This window comes from Emydura macquarii, unplaced genomic scaffold (genome assembly GCF_026122565.2).
Source record: "Emydura macquarii macquarii isolate MOO-44397 ecotype Brisbane River unplaced genomic scaffold, CSIRO-AGI_Emac_v2 contig_705, whole genome shotgun sequence".
NCBI classification, from domain to species: domain Eukaryota; kingdom Metazoa; phylum Chordata; order Testudines; family Chelidae; genus Emydura; species Emydura macquarii.
The window spans coordinates 17,663,431-17,683,486 of NW_027130842.1; the positions used below are offsets into that span (position 1 = coordinate 17,663,431).

The 20,056-nt window shown below is 40.9% G+C and overlaps 1 protein-coding gene across 5 annotated transcripts in view; it reads right to left on the bottom strand.

Annotated features, from left to right (window-relative positions):
• WTAP (WT1 associated protein) overlaps nt 1-19,131 on the bottom strand; it is a 35,940-nt gene extending 16,809 nt beyond the window's left edge. The window contains exons 1-5 of one of the 5 annotated variants that reach the window (XM_067542499.1): nt 18,863-19,131; nt 14,798-14,906; nt 10,706-10,741; nt 10,554-10,609; nt 260-318 (exon numbers count right to left, since the gene is read on the bottom strand). In XM_067542499.1, the coding sequence (XP_067398600.1) occupies nt 260-318; nt 10,554-10,609; nt 10,706-10,735 (145 nt within the window). In that variant the 5' untranslated portion in view covers nt 10,736-10,741; nt 14,798-14,906; nt 18,863-19,131. Of the gene's footprint in view, nt 1-259; nt 319-10,553; nt 10,610-10,705; nt 10,742-14,797; nt 14,907-18,446; nt 18,609-18,862 lie in introns of those variants that run through there. The other 4 variants (XM_067542500.1, XM_067542498.1, XM_067542501.1 and 1 more) reach the window with 4 other exon arrangements.
• Between the last annotated feature and the right edge of the window lie 925 nt (nt 19,132-20,056).

Below are 20,056 nucleotides of genomic sequence, written 5' to 3' on the forward strand. Positions count from 1 at the left end.
AATTTATCGATAGATGAAGCCGCCATTGGAAGATCTTCAATGGAAGACAACTGACAAAATACATGGGAGGTGGAGATATGCTCTAGAGAGGATGCAGGTCTTGTAGCCTATAAATCATCCTGGCCAGTGGCCAAACCAGGTAACCCCTTCTGTACGGATTATCATTCCCAACTGCCATTATTTTTTACAAGGCATATAAATCACTTGACTGTATTTAAACAGATTTATGTGACATTTATCACTTTGAAACTTAACTTACAATTAAGATCTGTGTATTTGCCCTCCAGAGCCTGTACATATGCTTCATACTGCTTCCACCTATTGAGGGAGGAAAACAAACATTTCTGAACCTTGAATTATATTAAGGCATCTTATTTCTAAATATTAACATACTACACATTTGTACCATAATCAGAATAGGTCACAAGGGTAACATGCAGGTATATATATTATATCCTTTATTTGATGGTTAAAAATATGAAAAAAAAAGTACTTTCAGCCACAAAAGACAAGTTTAATTCTGCTTCTGAAATCCATAGAAAGGATAATAACCATTGCCTTCTAAAAAAGTGACCTACTAAAAGACTTAGAAGGTTGTTCACATTATTCTGAACAAATTTTTGGACCATTAATGTATTTAGCCATGAACACATGGAACTTTTTTACTTGCTCATTTAAATATTTTTGTGTTCATAAACATAAAATTACCAAAACAAAGTTTGGTAATAATCAGGAAAAAAGTAAAAAGAAATCACAAACAATGCAAAGCATGCAATCAGATTTAGAATCCATCAAAAGATTCAGACAGCTCAAAACTAGTAAGGTGAAAAGTTGGTAAGTTTCCTTGGCTTGTTCAAGCTAGGATTGTCTTCTGAAAAACCAGTGAATGGCAACCAAATGTTTAAGTAACTGGCACACCAGCAATTATTAGTCAGTCATCTTTTGGATGGTCTAGCCCTGGAATACTTAAATAATCCATTTATTCAAGAAGAGAAACTCTAGATTCTGATGCAAACAAAGTTTATGATAAAATCATGGTATTTGGGCATCCAGGCCAAAATCTTAAGAACAAGAATGCTAACATTAGATTACTAAATAAACTACCTAGATTTTCAAAGCAATAAGTTCCCAACCAAGTTAACAGTGGACTTCAAGAGGTCTTTATCAAATGGCAAGGTGTACAGTAAGGTTAATATTTTAGTAATGTCCACGTGACAGCACAACTTTAGAATTTTGCATAAATGAGAACATTCTTGCAATTATTCCTTGCCTAGAGAAACAAGTTTTTCCATTTTGTTTAAAGGTCAGAAAAAAATATAATGAGATAAAATTCAATTACAAGGAGGGAGTGACTTGTCCAAATAAAATCTTAATTTGTTCATGAGCACCTGACCCTATGAATAAAATGTATGCATCTGGTAAATAATATTTCTGTTGAAAAAGTTGCCATCTCCCAATTTACAGGAGCATTTTCAACCTATTCTCTTATGCTCAGGCATTTTTTAAATTAAATGTTTCCTTTAGTAGAAATTCAAAATTTTAACTTAAATATCAATTTTCAAAAACAAAAATTACTTACCTTAAATTATTATTTATCTGAAAATACCATACAGGATTCATTCTTGTGCCTGCAGCACATTCAGGACATTCCCTTAGATGTGAAGATTTTTTTGCCTCTAGTACTCCTGCAGTTCAACTCAAGGTCTCTGAGTACCAAGCTTGCTCCAGCCTCATTTTTCCAAGAGGCTCCAGAATATTTCAACCAGCTTTTTGCAAGAGATCACCTTAAACTCCAATTTATGTGCAAGCATACTGACAACCTGTGTTATCAATTTCACAACTGCTCTACCGAAATAGAGTTAGACAACCCCATTAGACAGGCACATCACCTTAAGAGTCAAATCCTGAGGTAGATAGTTAGCAATCACAACTGCTGACTCTTTTGTAAGCTCCTACCAAAATTTCAGGAGTTGGGAGACCTCCTTGAGGACCCCATACCTATTGAACTTTCACAAAAATAGCCATTTAAAATAAAACTCAACTTGCCACAAACCATCTGACAATCTCATACCAACTCAACAAATGTGATTCTCTCTTCCACTTGGATGACAAGGACCAATCCCAGGAGGCTATGGGCTGGTCTACACTGGTGACAGCAGACAATGGGAGATCGTAAGTATGTTGCATAGCTTGTGTTTCATGTAGCATGGTGTCTTCATAGCACTACATCGACACAGCCTTACTCCTTTTGGGGGAGACAGACCAATTGAGTCAACTGGAGAGCGCTCATCAACTGAGCAGGTCTACACAGACCCATTCAATTGATGCCGCTGCATCAATGCCTGCCGCCACTGCAGTGAAGATATACTCTAAGACAGATTTACTTCAGATGTTTATTCATCTCCAGAAAGCTTCACTCCAATAGGCTGGTGTGTTCCTCAATCAGGTCTCCCAATTATTCCTGATGTCTAGGAAGTACAGTAGATTCTGCTAATAGCAATCCTGATATTAGCAACTTCCAGTTAATGGTAATATGTTGCCAGGAACCAATCCCAACCTATTAGCATCAAAGTTAATGGGATTCTGATATTGGCAACTGCATGCCACTAATTTTTTTTGTTTTAAGAAGGTTGCCACTTTTGAAACAAGGGAAGGAAGTGCTGGGACATGCCTTCCCTACCTGCAACCACACAAACCTGCCTACGGCTGGTGCTCATACCATTCCAGTGCTTCCTTCTGGGGCTGCAGCCTGGTACACCTGCCTGTGCACAGGGACCACACAAGAGGTACGAGGCTGTGGGCTAGGATGAGAGACTGTGGATAGGGGGTTACAGCCCAGATGTCAGAATGACAGTACCTCTCCATGCATTCTCCAGGCTGTGCCCTGCCAGTGGACTGCATGCAGGGAAGGAAGCACTGGGATGGACTGAGCCCCAACCGTGGGAGAGTGAAGAAGAGGTACAGTGCAGGCCTATTGCCCCCAGCACCCTCATTCCACATGGAAAGCCCCAGCAGCCAGGCTGCTACTCCCCTCTGCTGCTGCTACCCTGCCTGCAAGCAGATATTCTGGGAGCACGCCTTCCCTGGCTGCAGCCCGGTGTTTTCTTCCCTGGCTGTTGACTTAGAAACTTGCCTTGCACTTATTAGCAAATACCAGGACAAGAGCAACTTTCTGCTGGCATTTGAGCATTGCTAATAAGAGGAATCTACTGTAATCTACCAAAAAGTCATGCAGTTTTTATTGCAAGCTACCTGCCAGGGTGTGTAAACAGGCCCAAGGAAACCTTTTATTGCACAGAGAATTAACCTTTGCATGTCATTACGCAGCTCATATACAAAGTTCCTTTCTTGGCCAAAGAGGAACTAGCTAGAATGTTCAAGCCTCTGAGATAGTGTTGGAACATTCTCAGTAGGGAAAAGCCCTGCCATCCATCTAACTTACAGGTGCCACAGAGGTGCAAAAATCTGAAGAGTCAGGAAGGCACAATACCCAGGAGTGAAAATCCTGCACTGAGATTACCTACTGTGCTTTAACTCCTGCTTTTGACTATTCCCCAAACGTAAGTTTGTAGAAAGGATGTAGCTTCCTATAACAGCATCTATTCCATAAACCCAGAAAAAACTCATCTGCAATAGGAGCTGCAGTGAAATGCTACTTCCTGAGACAGTAAACTTGAGCCAGAACACCACATTTAATAGGTGTTAATTAACAGCATTTTTTCATTAAAATTCTTGGTTTAAAGGTTAGGAAGGCTGAGTTCCCAAGAAGTAGCTTAAAGTGCAGTTTTACTCAGAAGAGTTACTAAAAATATCACATTCTGATTGAACAGATTTGTGTGTATTAGCTGTATCGGTTTGCTTTCATGACAAACTACTACTTGTTGTCCCTGTTAATACAGAGTAAAGCTAGAAAAATGAGCTGGATTCTGTTTTCATGCATCATTAATAAGTATCTGTATTACAGTGGTACCTAGGCTCCAACACATAACAGGGCCCAATTGTTCTAAGCACAGTACAAACACAGAATCCTTGCCATTAAGAATTTACTATTTAAATGGACATAGTAGACAACAGGTGGGAGGGGAAACAGATTGCCCGGGCTCACACAGCAGACACAGTGGCAGAGCAGGGAACAAAACCTGACTCTCAGTGCACCAGACAAATGGCACAAGTACCCCCTGAGGAGGGGTTGACAAATTTTAAGGCTAATAGTCAATGTAATCTAACCTAACCTCCTGCAAACACAAAAAAATAGAACTCCACCCAATAATTCCTCCATTAAGTTCAACTTGTTGTGGAAGCTAGACAGTTTGTGGTTTTTTTAAATTAAAGATAGTCAAACTTCGATTTGAGGAGTTCAAGTGAGGAGGATCCACCACATCTGGTAATCTGTTTCAATGTTTCATTATGTTCAGTGTTAAAAAGCTTGCACCTTATTTCTCATTTGAGCCAGCCACTGGATCTTCTTATGACTATCTTTAAGATTAATGTGCTCTCTAGCTATCAGGATCTTCTCCCTGTATAGGTCTTCAAATAAAGACTGGATGCTTCTCTTGAAGATATACTTTAGTGAAAAGTTACTGAGCTCAATACAGGAATAACTGGGTGAAATTCTATGGCCTGTGTTATACAAGAGGTCAGACTAGATGATTTAATCATCCTTTCTGGACTTAAAATCTACAATTAGGTACCTCTAATTTATTAAAGATAAAGTTAATAGATTGAGGTCCTTCAGTCTCCCACTGAAGGACATGTCTTCCAGACCTTAAACCTTTTAGTTCTTTAAAAACTCAATTTTTAACATCCTTTTAAAAAAAATTGTACTGTACAGATCTCTGGCATTTCTTCTTGTTCCTTTCCCCAGCCTGTAAGCATAACTTATCTTACATGATTGACACTATACCCATACTTCCTCACTAACCCTCCTACTGGTTTCATACATAGATTAGTGAGAGGGTAAAACTGTGCACAACAGAGTCCTCTGAACAGACAAGTAATTTGTTCCATGTTATCTTTAGGCTTTTTCTCTTTAAAAAAGAAATAACTATCTACCACTGGCAGGCTCCAATGGCAAACAAACACCTTATGGTCTTTAATGCTGTTAAGTGATATTTCCAGAAAAAGCAGCATTGACATCTAATTTTAATCCAATACTAGGCGTGGACCCCCAGAGCTAATACTATTCCCAGGGTTTAAATCACAAGATGACTCGGTCAAGGAGATCCCAATTACTTTTGGTTTTGCCAGAACTGTTCCTTCACAACCTTCTAAACAACATTCACCAAAAAAGATGATTTAGGCAGAGTAATAGTTGAACAATGATAAGCTTTCTTGAACAACAGCTAGCTTACTAACAAGAGCATCTTTAAAAAGACACCAATATCTTAGCCTTCTTGAAGGAAAGGCATTGATGATCAACTCCAAGAATAGTCTAGTGTATGCCTACTTGCCTTCATTAGCCAAGAAAGTTATGGACCCTAACCCGTAGACTTGTACCTGGCAGCTCGCTCAGAATTTCAGAGACCACCACCAGTCAAAGCTCAAGTAGGAAAGATTGTGCCAATTACACATGGTTTTGTCACTATGAAGACAGCTTAATCCAAATGGTTTTATTTGCAAAGTAATTTTAAAAGTCATTCAAAATAATAAACCTGTGACTGTTGCTAGATTAAAGCAGCCTCAGTTAAGCAGGTTGTTCATCTTCTGGAAAAGTGCTGCTAAGAACTTTTAAGATGCTATGGTGAAGATACCTTCCTTCTCCTGTACAGTCAGGAGTTTTCAACATTCGTGCTGCAACTGTTCATACTTCATGACTTCTCAAAGTAGCTTCCCTTTGCACGTTCCACTTCAGGTGCGCATGCATTCCATGCGCCTTTATTCTGAGATTTTCGGTCGCAGTGCTTCTCAGCCCATATGCGTACACTAGACTTCCTTGTGCCCATATGGAGGATATACAGAGCTGCGCACAAGAGAGCAAAACCACCTTTCATTACTTCTCAACCACCCTTGCAACAGAGTATTCAGTATGCCTACTTCAAGCTTAGGCTGTAGCTCAGCCTTTAGGTTTACAGTTTCCTTTTACTTTATAGTTCTTATTGGTTTTAGGATTTTTTCCCATTAAACACCTCATTATTCCCCCACGCTCCTCCCATCAAGAGACTTCCTAAAGGGCTGTCATCAGTGTGGTATAATAGGATCTCTGGGATTCAAGCACTGCCTTTCCTGCTGGGAATCTCTCAGTCAGCAACTGACATTCACAATGCAGCCACTGTCTGGGGGGAGACACAAACACTTCAAAAATATACCAATCACGGAAATTTACAAAGCTGCAACTTGAGCATCAGTTCACACTGTTTCTAAACAGTGAGCCATAGGGTATACGCCTCCATGTCAGTCAGATGCTGCAGCTGACACAGCAATCCTATCAATAGTTTTAGATCTAGCTCTCTCCCAGGAATACTGCTCGGGAGTCACCTAAATGAGTCACCCATAAGGACGCTACTCAAAGAAGTTACTTACCTTGTACGGTAAGTGGCATTCTTAGAGATATGTCCCCCTATGGCTGCTTCACTACCCACCCTCCTTCCTCAGGACTTCATGGTGGTGAAGGAACCAAAGGTGATTCATCCATACAGTTCTCTATCTCCTTGACATGATGTCTAGAGCACATGCACAAGCCGAAGAGACACTGCTATCAAAAATCTCCCATCAGAGATGCATGCACACCAAAAGTGGAGTATCTAGAGAGACATGCATCTCAAAGAACTCCAGTTACTGTACAAAATAAATAACCTCTCCTTCCACCACTAGAGGGAAACCAACTAGAATAGATTACTTATGACTAGTAAAGAGAACAATTAGACCACCACAGTGACCTGTGAAGACAAAAAAGTCAAGAAAGGGATGTTTTGAAGCTACTATATCAAACTCTCCATCAAAAAATAAATAAATAAAAATCTCAAAATCACCATCATTGGACATTTTTAAGAGCAGGTTAGACAAACCTGTCAGAGATTGTCTAGATCAGTGTTTCTGAATTAAGTTTGGCCGCGGAACCCTTTTTAACTTCTGCGGGGCCATGCGATACCCTCCGCTGAAAAATCCGGGACATCTTCCCCTTTTCGGCGGCGCGCCCCGTCGGCTGTGTTCGGCGGCGCGGTTTCAATTTTTTGCGGAACCCTGAAATTCATCTCGCGGAACCCCAGGGTTCCACGGAACACCAGTTGAGAAACACTGGTCTAGATAATACTTAATCCTGCCTTTAGTGAAGGGCACAGGACTCTTGAGGTCCCTTCCAGTCCTACAATTCTATTAAAAGGTTATACTATCCTACCAGACAGTCAATAGAATGGTCTGTCCACGAAAAAATATCCATCCTCAGAACTCAAACCCAAATCAACCTCCAAAAAGACCATCAAATAGCTCTGCACTGACAGAAGTACCATTCACGTCTGTTAAAATTCAGTTTAAAAACGTTTACATGAACGAGTCAAGCAGACCATCCCCTTTCATGATGCAAGCAGAGGCACTGCACGAGCGGGTCAATGGACTCTGCTACAAATCATTCCGGCTCCAGTGCAGGGAGCACAGGCACACCCACATTTAGAATCCATATAGGGAACATCACTCGAAGTAGCAGCGTGGGGTTCTGAACTTTTATCTGTTTGTCCAATTCTACTGTAGAAACTTTAACAATCCTGACATAGCCTTTCAAAACAGTAAAAGTCATCAGTCCATACAAAATGTATTTCTTCTAAGCATGGTAGCGACACACATACGTAAACTTTATTTAAAAAACCACTTGGCCTATGCTATTGAAACAGTAGATTTTTTTTGACACAATGTAGCTGGCTTTACAGTTGTTGGGAAAAGACATCTAAGGATTATCTTGATAGTTTTGAGCTGCTGGCAAAAAGAGGATTTTTCCAGGGGGATAGAGATGTTAAAATGGAAGACCAAGGAGAGAAATAAGGTTTTAAATTAGAATTTGAAGTTAACGTAAGTTTAGGTTATGATTTTACAATCTTTCTAATAGAATCTTATGAATTGTCCCTTCAATGTAAACAAACATTTTAATCTTGTGAATATTACAGCATAATTGTTTTTCTGGTAGTGATTTGTGTTTTGATTATTTATCCACTTGTATATTTGTTGCTGAATAGTTTCTCAATATTCTTTCCATTCTGTCAGTCACTCCTCTCCTTTTGTCACAGCTTCCCCCTCATTTGTGTTGTCACCGGTACAGGCAGTTAGCAAAGGAACATGTAACAGAATTCCAATCTTTGAAAATCTTAAGTTAGAAATTTGAAAACTCTAAATGACACTAGAAGGGGAGGAGGAGATAAGAAGTGGAAGTGCATTGCAAAGAAATACTATTCCAAAATCAAAATCTGCTGCAGATCAGTGTGCTCATAAGATATCCCAAAGCCCTTTGTAACTTTGTTTGCTCTGAAAGCTCATCTCCATGTTTATTTTCTCTTCTGTACTAAATGAAATTGGTAAAAAGTCAAAAGGAGTGAAAATGAATAAGTTGAAATAAGCATGTGATTGCTGTGCAGCCTCAAGCAGGTCACAAGTGGTTTACATATACACTCTACACAAGCTGTAATGCCATTTGTAGAGTAGGAAGAGTGCTATGAATGACATGTTGGGAGAAGCAAAGCAGATTTAAAGGCTGGATTCCATGATAAATGTTGGAACCAATCATCTGATCTTGAGCTGTCTGTGTAAGCAAAGGGTTATGTCATTCCTATAATAGTTAACTACTGGATAAAGTGAAAAACTAAAAAAAAAATTTAATCAGACAGGAGCTGCTATCATGCAAGGCTATAATGGATTTGGGTTAGCTAGATCTATTAAAATAAAGTACTCACATAACCAGCCTGGAAAAAGTTGGAAAGAGACCATATTTGTTGTGGAACTTCCAGTTAATATGATTTGTTTACTCACTGATGTAACCAGTGCCAGCATGTGAAGTTTCTCTAGTTAATGTGTGCATCGAAAGTAACAGCAGAACAGTATACATAAACAGTGATGTTATCTATGCACAACATGTGGAAATCTTGCTTTTTGTATAAGACACCACAAAGTACTGAAACATTTTAAATTGTCAAAATATTTCACCAAGGCAATTCCTAAATACTAGATATTTAAACATGAATATTAGTTTTTTCCCCCTTAAGATACTGGCACATTTACTAACTGTCCCAACATATATAAACAAGGCTCAAGGTTGTGAGACACCACTTATGTATACTCATACAGCCAAAGACTACTCTGAAGTCATTTACCATCTAACAGTGAGATACAGGTGTGAAAAATTACTGGACAAAGACCATACAACAGAACAGGTGGTTGTGGTGGGGTGCATTCACCAGCAACGTCCAGCAGTAACAGTCTGGTGAAAAACCCAGCCCCATCACCTCCAGCTGCTCTAAAGAGTTCGGGTATTCCTACCCATGGTGACTTCCCTTCATCAGGGAAGACCTACACATAATATCTGCAATGACTTAACTAAAATTCTTTTTAAAAATCTATTTACTTAAATCAACAAAGCCAATCCCTGTGCTGATACACAAAATCCCAACTGTGTGGACGTAGATAAATTTGTTTACAACTGCATTGTGCTCGTCACAGGGACTGACATTGGGAGAAGTAAACAGATTTAAGTTAAATTCGTGCTAACCAAACTCTGAGGACATCTGACCAATTTGAAATACTCCCACTTAGTGCCTGGGGAAAGGGACTTCATTATTTCCTCCTGTATGATGGGTCTCTTCTGCTCTCCCCAGTCTGTTTTTAATGTTCCCTCCTTTGAATAGTTTCAGTGTGTCTGTTCCAAACAGCTTTTCATAAGGGTAGACAGAAAACAAGATTGTTGGTTTCAGTGCTGGCTAAAGAATTCCCAATAGCAGTAGTGAAATGGATCACCTTTTGCCAATTTCACTCAGCTGCTCATTGGGAAAGATGTTAAGCAGCTAAGGCACAGGAAAGGTATGCATGCTCAGGAAGACAGCACTGCATCAGTTTATATTTGATCTAAATTCATGAGAGCCTTAATGGGGGTGTGAAGATGACCAGAAACTGGTTTTAAAATAAAAAATTTAAATTACATAGAAGTTTTTAGCTGCTTAACTTTCCCCACTCACCAATACTAATATCCTATTTACCATTAAACTGAATTTTTTGAACCTTGATAACTCCAGGGACATATTTACAGATACTGACAAATCCTTTCAAGCTTGACTAGTGATTTCAGGCGCCTCAGTTCTGGGTACTTGAATTGAGACTCCTTAAAGGGCCTTGATTTTCAGATAATGGAGGAGCAGCAGCACTATGAAAAATGAGATCCCTTTAATGTGTTTTGAGTTGGACATCCAAACATCAAGTCACTTTTTAAAATCTTGGCCACTGTCAACTATCAAATTACAAGTACTCTAAGTGGCGTGCTTTATGAAAACCTGTTTCGGCAGAGGAGTACATTTCCCTTTAGGAATTTGAGAAGTCCCATTTCAAAAAATGTTTATACAGTGGAAACTCATTTATTACTTTACCTCTGGATCAGTTCATCTCTAGGCAAAGCTTTAAAGTCTGTTTCACTAAGGCGAACCTACAAAGTAAAAACAAAACAAAACAAAAAAACAATTGAACTATTTGTCACTTCTACAAACAAAACAAGGAAAAACAGAAAAAAATTCAAACTTACCTTTTTTGGGAGAGGTTCTTCATTAGTCATTGTGACCTAAGAAAGAAAAAAGGAATAATACTTAGTCTGATTTGGTCCAGTTACTAGAGTTCAGGAAGTTGGCCCACCCTCGCATTCCCACCGGATTTAAAAAATTATCAGTGAGATCAGATGGCTGAAGTACGTAACATCTGTTTGAGAACAAACATGACCATGCTATTCACTCTTCCAGCAAAAACATCAAGAGGTAGAACTTCATGTAACATTTTATTTTGGTGATTCTACTGATACCGGTATTAATATATTAATACACACTAACAAAAGAATAGTCTGTTAAAAGAACACAGTAGAACCTCAGAGTTATGAACTGACCAGTCAACCACACATCTCATTTGGAACCTGAAGTACACAATCAGGCAGTCACAAAGGAGGGGAAAAAAAGCAAATATAGTACAGTACTGTGTTAAACTCCTAAAAAAAAAAATCAAGGAAAAGCAGCATTTTTCTTCTGCACAGTAGTGTTTCAAAGCTGTTTTAAGTTAATGCTCAACTGTAAACTTTTGAAAGAACCATAATATTTTGTTCAGAGTTACGAACATTTCAGAGTTACAACCAACCTCCATTCCCAAGGTGTTCGTAACTCTGATGTATTTTCAATTTTAAGTGTTTATTCCCATTTCTATTTTCACAAGTGTAGCAGGAAAAGTGTATTCAGCCACTTGCATAATTAAGCAAACATCTGTAATTTTGTTCTTATTAACCCTGTTGATAAACACACATTTCCTCCATACATATGCACAGTTTACTTTCCTACTGAGACAGTTTGGAATTTTATTCTATAGTACTGCTATCAATATTTATGATACCAATGTTTATGAAATTTGAAGTACTCAGAAGAGTCTCTCTAAAAGGTCATGCCTTGTAGTAACAAGTGTAACAATGGGTAAAACAAAACAGTGCGCTAGGATCAAATATCATTAGAGGCAATGTAAAAAACCACTATGAAAATAGAGGATCACTTACCAAACAAAATGTATGTCCTATAATCTGGTATTCATTAAAATGAGCACTATTCACATTTATTGTGAAATAGAGTCTATGGCTATGTCTGTAGTACAGACTTCCAGCAGAATACTCCAGGATATGAAGAGGCATGATCCCTAACTGATTAAATTGTACTGTACTGGTATAGATTGATCTATTGGGGGGGAGGGGGCTTGTTTACATAGTGCATTAGTGCATACCAGCTGAGTGTAAATTCTCATATGTGCAGCAGTCTGTCATGCACCCTGTGCAACCCTGCTGGTGCACAAAGTTTCAAACAGTACTATGTCAATGCACATTAGGAAACTTTTAGCGTGCACCAGCACAGTTCGCGACACACTGCTTACACACAAGAATTTACACCCCAGTTGGTGCTCACTAACTCACCTGCAGACAAGCCCAGAGAACAAATAATGGAGAAAACACAGCTTTACCACTATAATCCACACGAGAGCTTTGCCAATGTAGTATATTGGTATACCTGCATAGGCAAAGCACTCCTAGCACAGACATGACTTCTGACGAGAGAAATTTGGATTTTGACAGTTTTGGTTTTACAGGAGAGAGGTACCAATGATTAGCTTCTACCTTTCAGATAGAAACAGCCTTCCTATCTGTCCTCAGGACCAGACCACCTGCTGATAGAGCAACAAACATTTAAACTAAGAAAAGACAAAGATAATTAAAGGTAAGTTTACGCTTAAGATGCTGCATTGGCACCAATGTAGCTAAGCTGCAGTAGCACTTTAATGAAGATGCTCTAAGCCAATGGGATCTCTCATCAGTGTGGTTAATCTACCTCCTCAAGAGGGAGCAGCTATGTTGGTGGGAGAACTGTCCCCCCAACATAGCTACCACTGATGACATAGTTACTGCCATTCGTTTAGTGGTTTTATTGTATTGGAAGGAGAGCTCTCTCCCATCGACATAACATGGCTACACAAGCATTCTTACAGCATCACAGGCCACTCTGTTTTAAGTGTAGACTAACCCTCAGTGTTAAGAGCTTAAATCCCACACCTTTGAGTGTTGAGTAATGTATGCCTTTTCCCCAGACAGCAGACAAAATCATTTTATTTGTTTCACAGGAGAACGTTTAATGGTTGTTTTTTTTTTTAATCTCAGACTTTCAATGAGAAAATGCTGTTTTGAGAGTGATCAGTTACAAAAATTGAAAGATTTTAAACTCTATCCACCCACTTGCCCCAAGCAAATTTTATTTTGGACAAATAAGTAATCAGTTATTATATACCTGTGTGGTACGTTGTCAGGACAATTTTGCAAGACTTATGTATTATGGAGCTTCTCTCCCTCCACACCACACACTAATTTTTTAAAAGGACAAATGTAATTCAAATACAGAAACTGTGCTATTAGCTCTGCACTTCCTAATAAAATGAATTTATGAAACACAACTGCCAAAAAATATCCATGCACTGCCCATCAGAAATGAAACTCTTCAAAGGTACAGTATAATCAGAACATTTAAGAAAAAAGTCCTGACAATAAACAGAAATTTCCTTCATGTTTTTCACAGTGGCTTTCAGAAGCTAATAAGTTAATTCCACTAAAAATAAACTAGTCAGTTTCTTTACTTGTTCAAACACCTTGTTTGGAAAATTAACACTACCAACCACACCTTAACTGACACTTATGTCAGGAAACTGACCTCTGTATGTCCCAGACCACATCTATGAAACGTTATTCTACTTTCACAAAGCTGTTAAGGTTCTGCCTTAGAATTAAAGTCAGATGAACCTAGGATTCATACTCCTTTTTGCATCTATTGATGATGGAAGTGAATAACTTTAGAAGCATTACTGACAGCGTTGTTGGGAACGTGAAGATGGCACTGAATGCTGGAGATGTTTCAAGAGTATGGAAATAAAAAGCTACAGTTTTGTATGGGCGGAAAGTACACTGCAGCAACTTATAACACTCAAGGTAGCACAGTTATTACCAAACTTCAGGGTGCTAAATTCTGCTCCGCTGTGCATGTGTCACAGTACAGTCTAATTATTTTTGGTTAGATTACACTTTCTTGAATTACAGTATATGCCTCCACCACACCTTAAACAGATGTGGCTTTTTCTATCACTGAAGTGCCAAACAACTGAGTCCACAAAAGTCATTAACATATAAGATACACAGTGAGTATCCAGCACAGCTCCGGAATCTTTTGCTATAAGCCTTACATTACAAAATAGTTGTAATATTGAATTTGAGAAACTATTGTTAAGACTATACTGTGAAATATAAGCACAAGGAACAGAGTTAAGGTTGCATGTGTAACCTTAACTTTGGTATTACCTCATTTGTGAATGCTTAACTTTGCAAGCAGGGTGGATTCATTTAAATCTACACAATTTAAATAACTGATTTTAATCATGATTTAAATAGACAAGCAGGATTTAAGTAATAAAGTAACTAATTTTAATCATGTTTCGCATTGGTACTTCAATTATTTTTCTAAAGAAGGTTGAGTCTCATTAACTAATAACCATTAAAACATGTTAATTTGTAACTAAACATAGCCTTTATGCTAAAATTGGCACTTTTTGGTACATGAGCCATACACATTTAAGCCATTATATAGAATATCTTGTGTTTATTCAAATTCTTAATTTTTACTTTTTTATTACGTTAGAAAATAGTGAATGATGCATTCCTTATTTATTAGGTGCTTGATTTCTCTATTGTGTCACGCTCGATTTGCACAGAAATACAAAAATTAAAATGCACAAAGAGCATTTTAATTTTTTTCATTAAATAAATACGTAACAAAAGTTTATCAAAAAATGTTTTGCATTTAAAACTAAGTGATTTATTAAATCAAGGAAGTATTATATGTAGTTAGTGAATAGAACTAATAGTTTCTGGTCACCACATCCTTCAAGATTTTAGAACTAGTAGATCTCATCCTCTCTTCTTCTTCTTACATACACAGAGACTAGAAGAGGAAAACAGCTTTTTCAAATCCCAACTGGTTTCTTAACTTTGAAAAAGAGAGTTAGTCATTAAACTGAATTAGAATATTCCCTTCATTTCAGTTTATTCAACTATCTGTACCTGCAGAAGAGGCTGATGTCAAAAGTCGATTTAGCACTTCATCAAACTCTGGTTCCAGGTGCTTAGCTAGTGACTTTCGCTAGCTCAGTGGTTTCACTTTCTTCACAACCTGACAGCAAACATATACTGTTTAATGTTATGGCCTGTATTTAATGTAAGTGATTAACAGATTTTAGTAAGTATAGTCTTAACATAGATGGTCAATTTCAAATTTAATACTAACCAGTTTTATTTTTAAATAAGCCAGTACTTAAAAATCATTTTAAAAAATTAAAATGTTTTTTATTTATTTCACCCTGTTTGCAAGCATAACACTCTAATTCTTTTAAACCAATCATAAACATATAGGCTAGAAACTGCAGAACATTCTAGACGAGCACCCAGTAAGGCAATGGCTTAAAGTTTTTCATATTTTTTGAAAACTGCACTAGGCATATACTGTTTTCAGATGTGCAAATCTATATTTAGGCTACCTAACACTCTTCATTATAAAAAGCTCATTTTTTGTAAGTCGTTCCAACACTTCTATTGTTGTAAACATCTTTGAAATTCAGCAAGGTGAAAGCCTTAGGGATAGGGATGTGCCTTTTGCTTGTCTCAGGAAATTCAAGTCATGTTAACTTACAATCTGTTAAAGACAACTATTCCTCATGTTACTTGTGTTACTCAGGAAAATATTGGCAGCAACCAAAACGACAAAAAATGAATATTCTAAAATGAGAGGTCCTAGTGGCTATGCCAAAGCTGCAGTAGCAAACACACCTTGGAGCTGCCAAACCAGTGAAGAGAGCATCCCTACAACCACATCTCTCTGGACCAAGCACAAGACTGCAGGGGCACTGTCCAGAACAGAACTAGGCCAGGATGCTTCCACCTCAGCATAAATTACCAGCAGCCAATCACCCAAGTTGTTTCTGCCAACTATTGTAATAAGAGTCCAGAATCAATGAAGGTTCAGGGTTCAAACCATCCTAAAGATGCTGTATGCCTAAAATAATTTTTTAAACACTTTTTCATTCAAGAATTACAAAATTATACTAAAACCCTACATTAAAACTTATTTTATTTGGGTTGCAAGGCCATGTGGCTCAAAAATTAGGAAATGCCAGATTTACAGGACCTGTGCATTCTTAGTTCTCCCCCCGGTGCATATGCATTATGATAAAGCCTTTAATATTATAAAGTATATTTTCCTCTCATCCCCCAGAATAATATTATTCAGTGCAACGGGACAGCTTTCATGTTGCATAAGAAACTGCAAATGTGACACCTCCTAACTTAGGGTTTGGCTTTGCAATCCAAATAGAGAACTCTCTTTATATAGTTTTTTTGTACACAATATTATACATCAGGGGTGGCCAAACTCACTGACCTCCCCCCGACCCCCCCCGGAGACTTCCCTTATTGGCCAGAATCCTCTATCCCTACCACATCGCCACAGGGCAGAAGTTCTGAGCTCCCCATCCCAGTCTTGTGGGCAGAAAATGGGGGAGAGGGGCACAGGAAGCTCCACAAGCCACGCTTTAACTGCAAAACAGCCGCATACGACTCATGAGCCACAGTTTGGCCACCACTGTTATATATATTTCATCCTACTACTGAAACTTGGCAGACTTTCTGCATCAGCAGTACTTCAGTATCTTAACAGTTAAAACTTGAGAGGTTTAGCTATATTGAGTGGAAGGATAGCAGCACCCGTCAACATTTTGAGAAGTAATTACTTCCTCAAAACTACTGTGACAGTTACAGCAGAATGAAGGAGAGTCAGAAACTGACCTTAATTCTTTTTATGTCTTTAAATACTGACTGGCTGTTTTAAATTGCTTATTGTTTTGTCAGGATATGTACCTGGATATGGGAAAAGGCAAAACATTTCAGTAAAGCAACAATCCCATAAACACTTAAGCCTGAGGTACCCTTACTCAATGAGTAAAGTTATGGCATGTTAAATTATTTGCAAGATCAAGGGCTCGGTTGGGGAAGGGGGTGTTATTTTATCAATTTTTGTTATTTTAAATTTTATTAACATGCCAAAAGTAAGATGAGTAAGAAAGCAAACATGCCAATGGACCACCATCTCCAAGACACTGAGCACAGTACATAGAACACGTTTACTAAAAAATGAGATTTTTGTCATTTTTTTAAACACAAGCACAATGAATAAGCAACTTAAAATATTGTGCAATGGCTAATGATGTCTCCCCTAATTTGGTTCCCAACTGAAAGACTGTTCAAGCACTGCTAAGGTGATGGGTAATAGTCTGCAAGAGCAGGACAATATGCTATTTTGTACAACAACAAACAAAAATTCTTAAGGAATAGTCTTCAATATGTCCTATTTAAATCAACACAATTAAAAAATTCAGTGCTTATATGTGGAATAATTTATTCAATATCATACTAAAGGACATCTTCTCCCCAAAATTCTGTCATTCTGGTGACAGAAACGATAGCTTCTCTAGTTTCCAGTCTTCTATTTTTGCTTTCAGTAATTATCACAACACATTAGTATTTCAACTGTTTGTAAATATTAACACTGCCAGTTCCAACACCATCAGTTTTTATTTAATTTCTTTGTAGATTCTTAAAACTCACTACAAACTGATTACAGCACGTTAGTTACTTTGCCATATTTTACACCTGAACTAAAGTGCTCAAACTTGAGGACCATAATGTTCTATTTTATCTTACACAGTATTGTAAACTGGTATGTGTCATCACTGTAGCATTTTAAGGATATGAAATATGAAATACAGGGATGAAATGATGCAGTTAACAGCAATTGTTTTAATTAAAACACTACTTTACAGGCAGGTTTTTGGTTTTTTGTTTTTTGTTTTAAATACCAGGCAGCTAATTTTATGCTATGCTAAAGGCTCTTGATAATTTGTGTAGAAAGCACTACTACACTTACCAACGTCTCGAAGAACAAAAACAAAACAAAAAAACCCCCCCAAAAACTACAAAATAAGGCCCCGGATGTGCACAGAACCAGATTTCTTCGCCTTCGCACGCTTAACTTTAGGCAGGGGGGAGCAAACCCCGCCACGCGCAGAGGTACAGCTAAGCACGTGCACGAGCCTCCGCAGGCCGGGTCGGGAGTCGGGACCCAAGTGACCGTCACCGGCGGCGCCTCGGTCTCCGTTTAGCCCGTGACCCCTTCCGCCACCGAACGGGCCCTTCTACCTCGGTCGGCTCCCACACGGCCCGTCGGGAGACGCCGCCGCAGCGAGAAGGGCCATTTGACAGCGGGGCGCTCCCCGTGGCGGGGCCGTAGCGATTGGGGGGAGGGGAGGGGAGGCAGAGCCCCCGAACGGCTCCTCATCCCTGATCGTTGTCGCACCCACCCACAAACCGGGGGCGGGGGCAATGGGCGCCTCCGGGGCCGGCGCAGGCCTCACGCAGGGAGCGGCGGGCCGGGCTCTCGCCCGCGACTCACACAAAATGGCTCTAGGTGCTTCTGCCCGGCCCCTCCCCCCGTAGGTAACGGCCGGAGCCCCCGGCCTCGGCGCCCCCAGCCACCAGCGCAGCGGGGACGCCTCGAGTGGCCGGCGCGCACCGCCCCCGCTCCAGCGACCACATCCCGCGCGGAGGCGGCGGCAGTGGCGGCGGCGGCGGCACCCCCGGGAGAGGCCGCTCGGTCACTCACCTGCCTGCGGCGCGGAGGCCTCGCTCTTCCCGCGCACCGACTGCCCGGGCCGCACCCGTCACATGGAGGGTGGCGCCTCCCGCACCCGCCTCAGCGCCCCGAGCCGAGCTCCCGGCGTCCCCGAGCCGCGGCCGCCAACTCCCCTCCCCCCCCGGCCGCGCGCTGCCGCCCGCTCTTTATTTGCGGAGTCGCTGCGCTACAAAATGGCGCCGAAAGAGGAAACGCGAGTGCGGCCGCCCCGCCCCCAGCCCGCCCCCGGGAGGAGCCGCCGCCGCCGCCGCCCGGCCGCCCCCGCTGCAGAGAGAGCGCGCCGCCCGGCAAAGCAAAGGCGGCGGCAGCAGCAGCAGCAGCACTACTCCGCGCTGGGGACGGCGGCGGAGGGAGCGGGACTCAGCAGCAGCAGCTGCGCGACTCACCCGCGGGCCGTACCCCAGGCTCGCGCCGTCCTTCCCTCACCGCTCTCGGCTCCCGGCCCGGCTGGCAGCGGCAGCAGTTTCCCTCCTCCGGCGCCACCCCGGAACTACTTTCCAGGCGCCTCTGTCTCCGCCTCCTCTTCTTCCCTGCGGGGGTCCCGGACTCGAGCCACCACCGCCGCCTTTCTGCGGCCTCTCGCCGCCTGTCCTGGGGGTGTTAACCTGACAGTTGAACGGACATCGCATGGGGCGGCCGGACACATCCGCAGAGGATGGGGGAGGAGGAGGAGGAACCGGGACGCGGAGGGATACAGCCTCCCACCCACGTACACCCCACCACCTGATGAAGTGAGGCTGAGGGCGGAAGGAGACAATACAACGCCGTTCTAGTCGCGGAAGACGCGGCGCTATTGGCCGCGAGCCCAGCAGGGGGGCCGCCCGGTCCCTTACCCCTTCAGTGCCCCTTGACACCCCCTTCGCGCGGCTGGCAGGCGTCAAATAGGGAGCAGTCGGGGAAGGGCGCTAGCAGCTCCCCGGCCTCATCGCCTCCCTCCCTTCAGGGCAGACTCAGAGCAAATACTATTTCCCCTGCATGGCCAGCGCAAGCTCCATGTTTCTCTCACCACAAGTTGGGCCAATAAAAGGTATGACCTTGCTCCCCTTCTCACTCTTACCACAGGCAGTTCTGGGGCCGCTCTGAACACGTCCTTGGTGTTGCCTTTAAAGGGCCACCAGTAGGAAAGATACACATTTTTGGGAAGCAAAGCCACTCACTTGTTGGTACTAGCCAGCTTACTAAACCAAAAGGATTTTTTTTAAATGTAATTTGTTTTCTCCATTTACCTGTTTGCTTTTTTTCCTCATCTTGGATAATGAAAATTAGACTAGCCAGTTTAACATATTAATCGGTTTCAGTTGTCTGGTGTTGCAGTCTTCAAGCAGCAAACTGCAAGGACATGTTTAGATCCCACTCTAGTGTTCAAAGGAAGAAAAAAATTTCTACTGATTTTAAAAATTGGGGGCGGGTTGCCTAATGTTGGCCTTAAAGTGCAGTTTGACTTTGAACAGCTACTCTTTAAACTTCATTTTGTGGAAGTCTTTATAGACTACCCAGGATTTCTAGATTAAAGATAAATAAAAATGTTCCTTCCCTGCTACCTCAACACCTAATAAAGGTTCTCAAGGTCAAATTAGGCC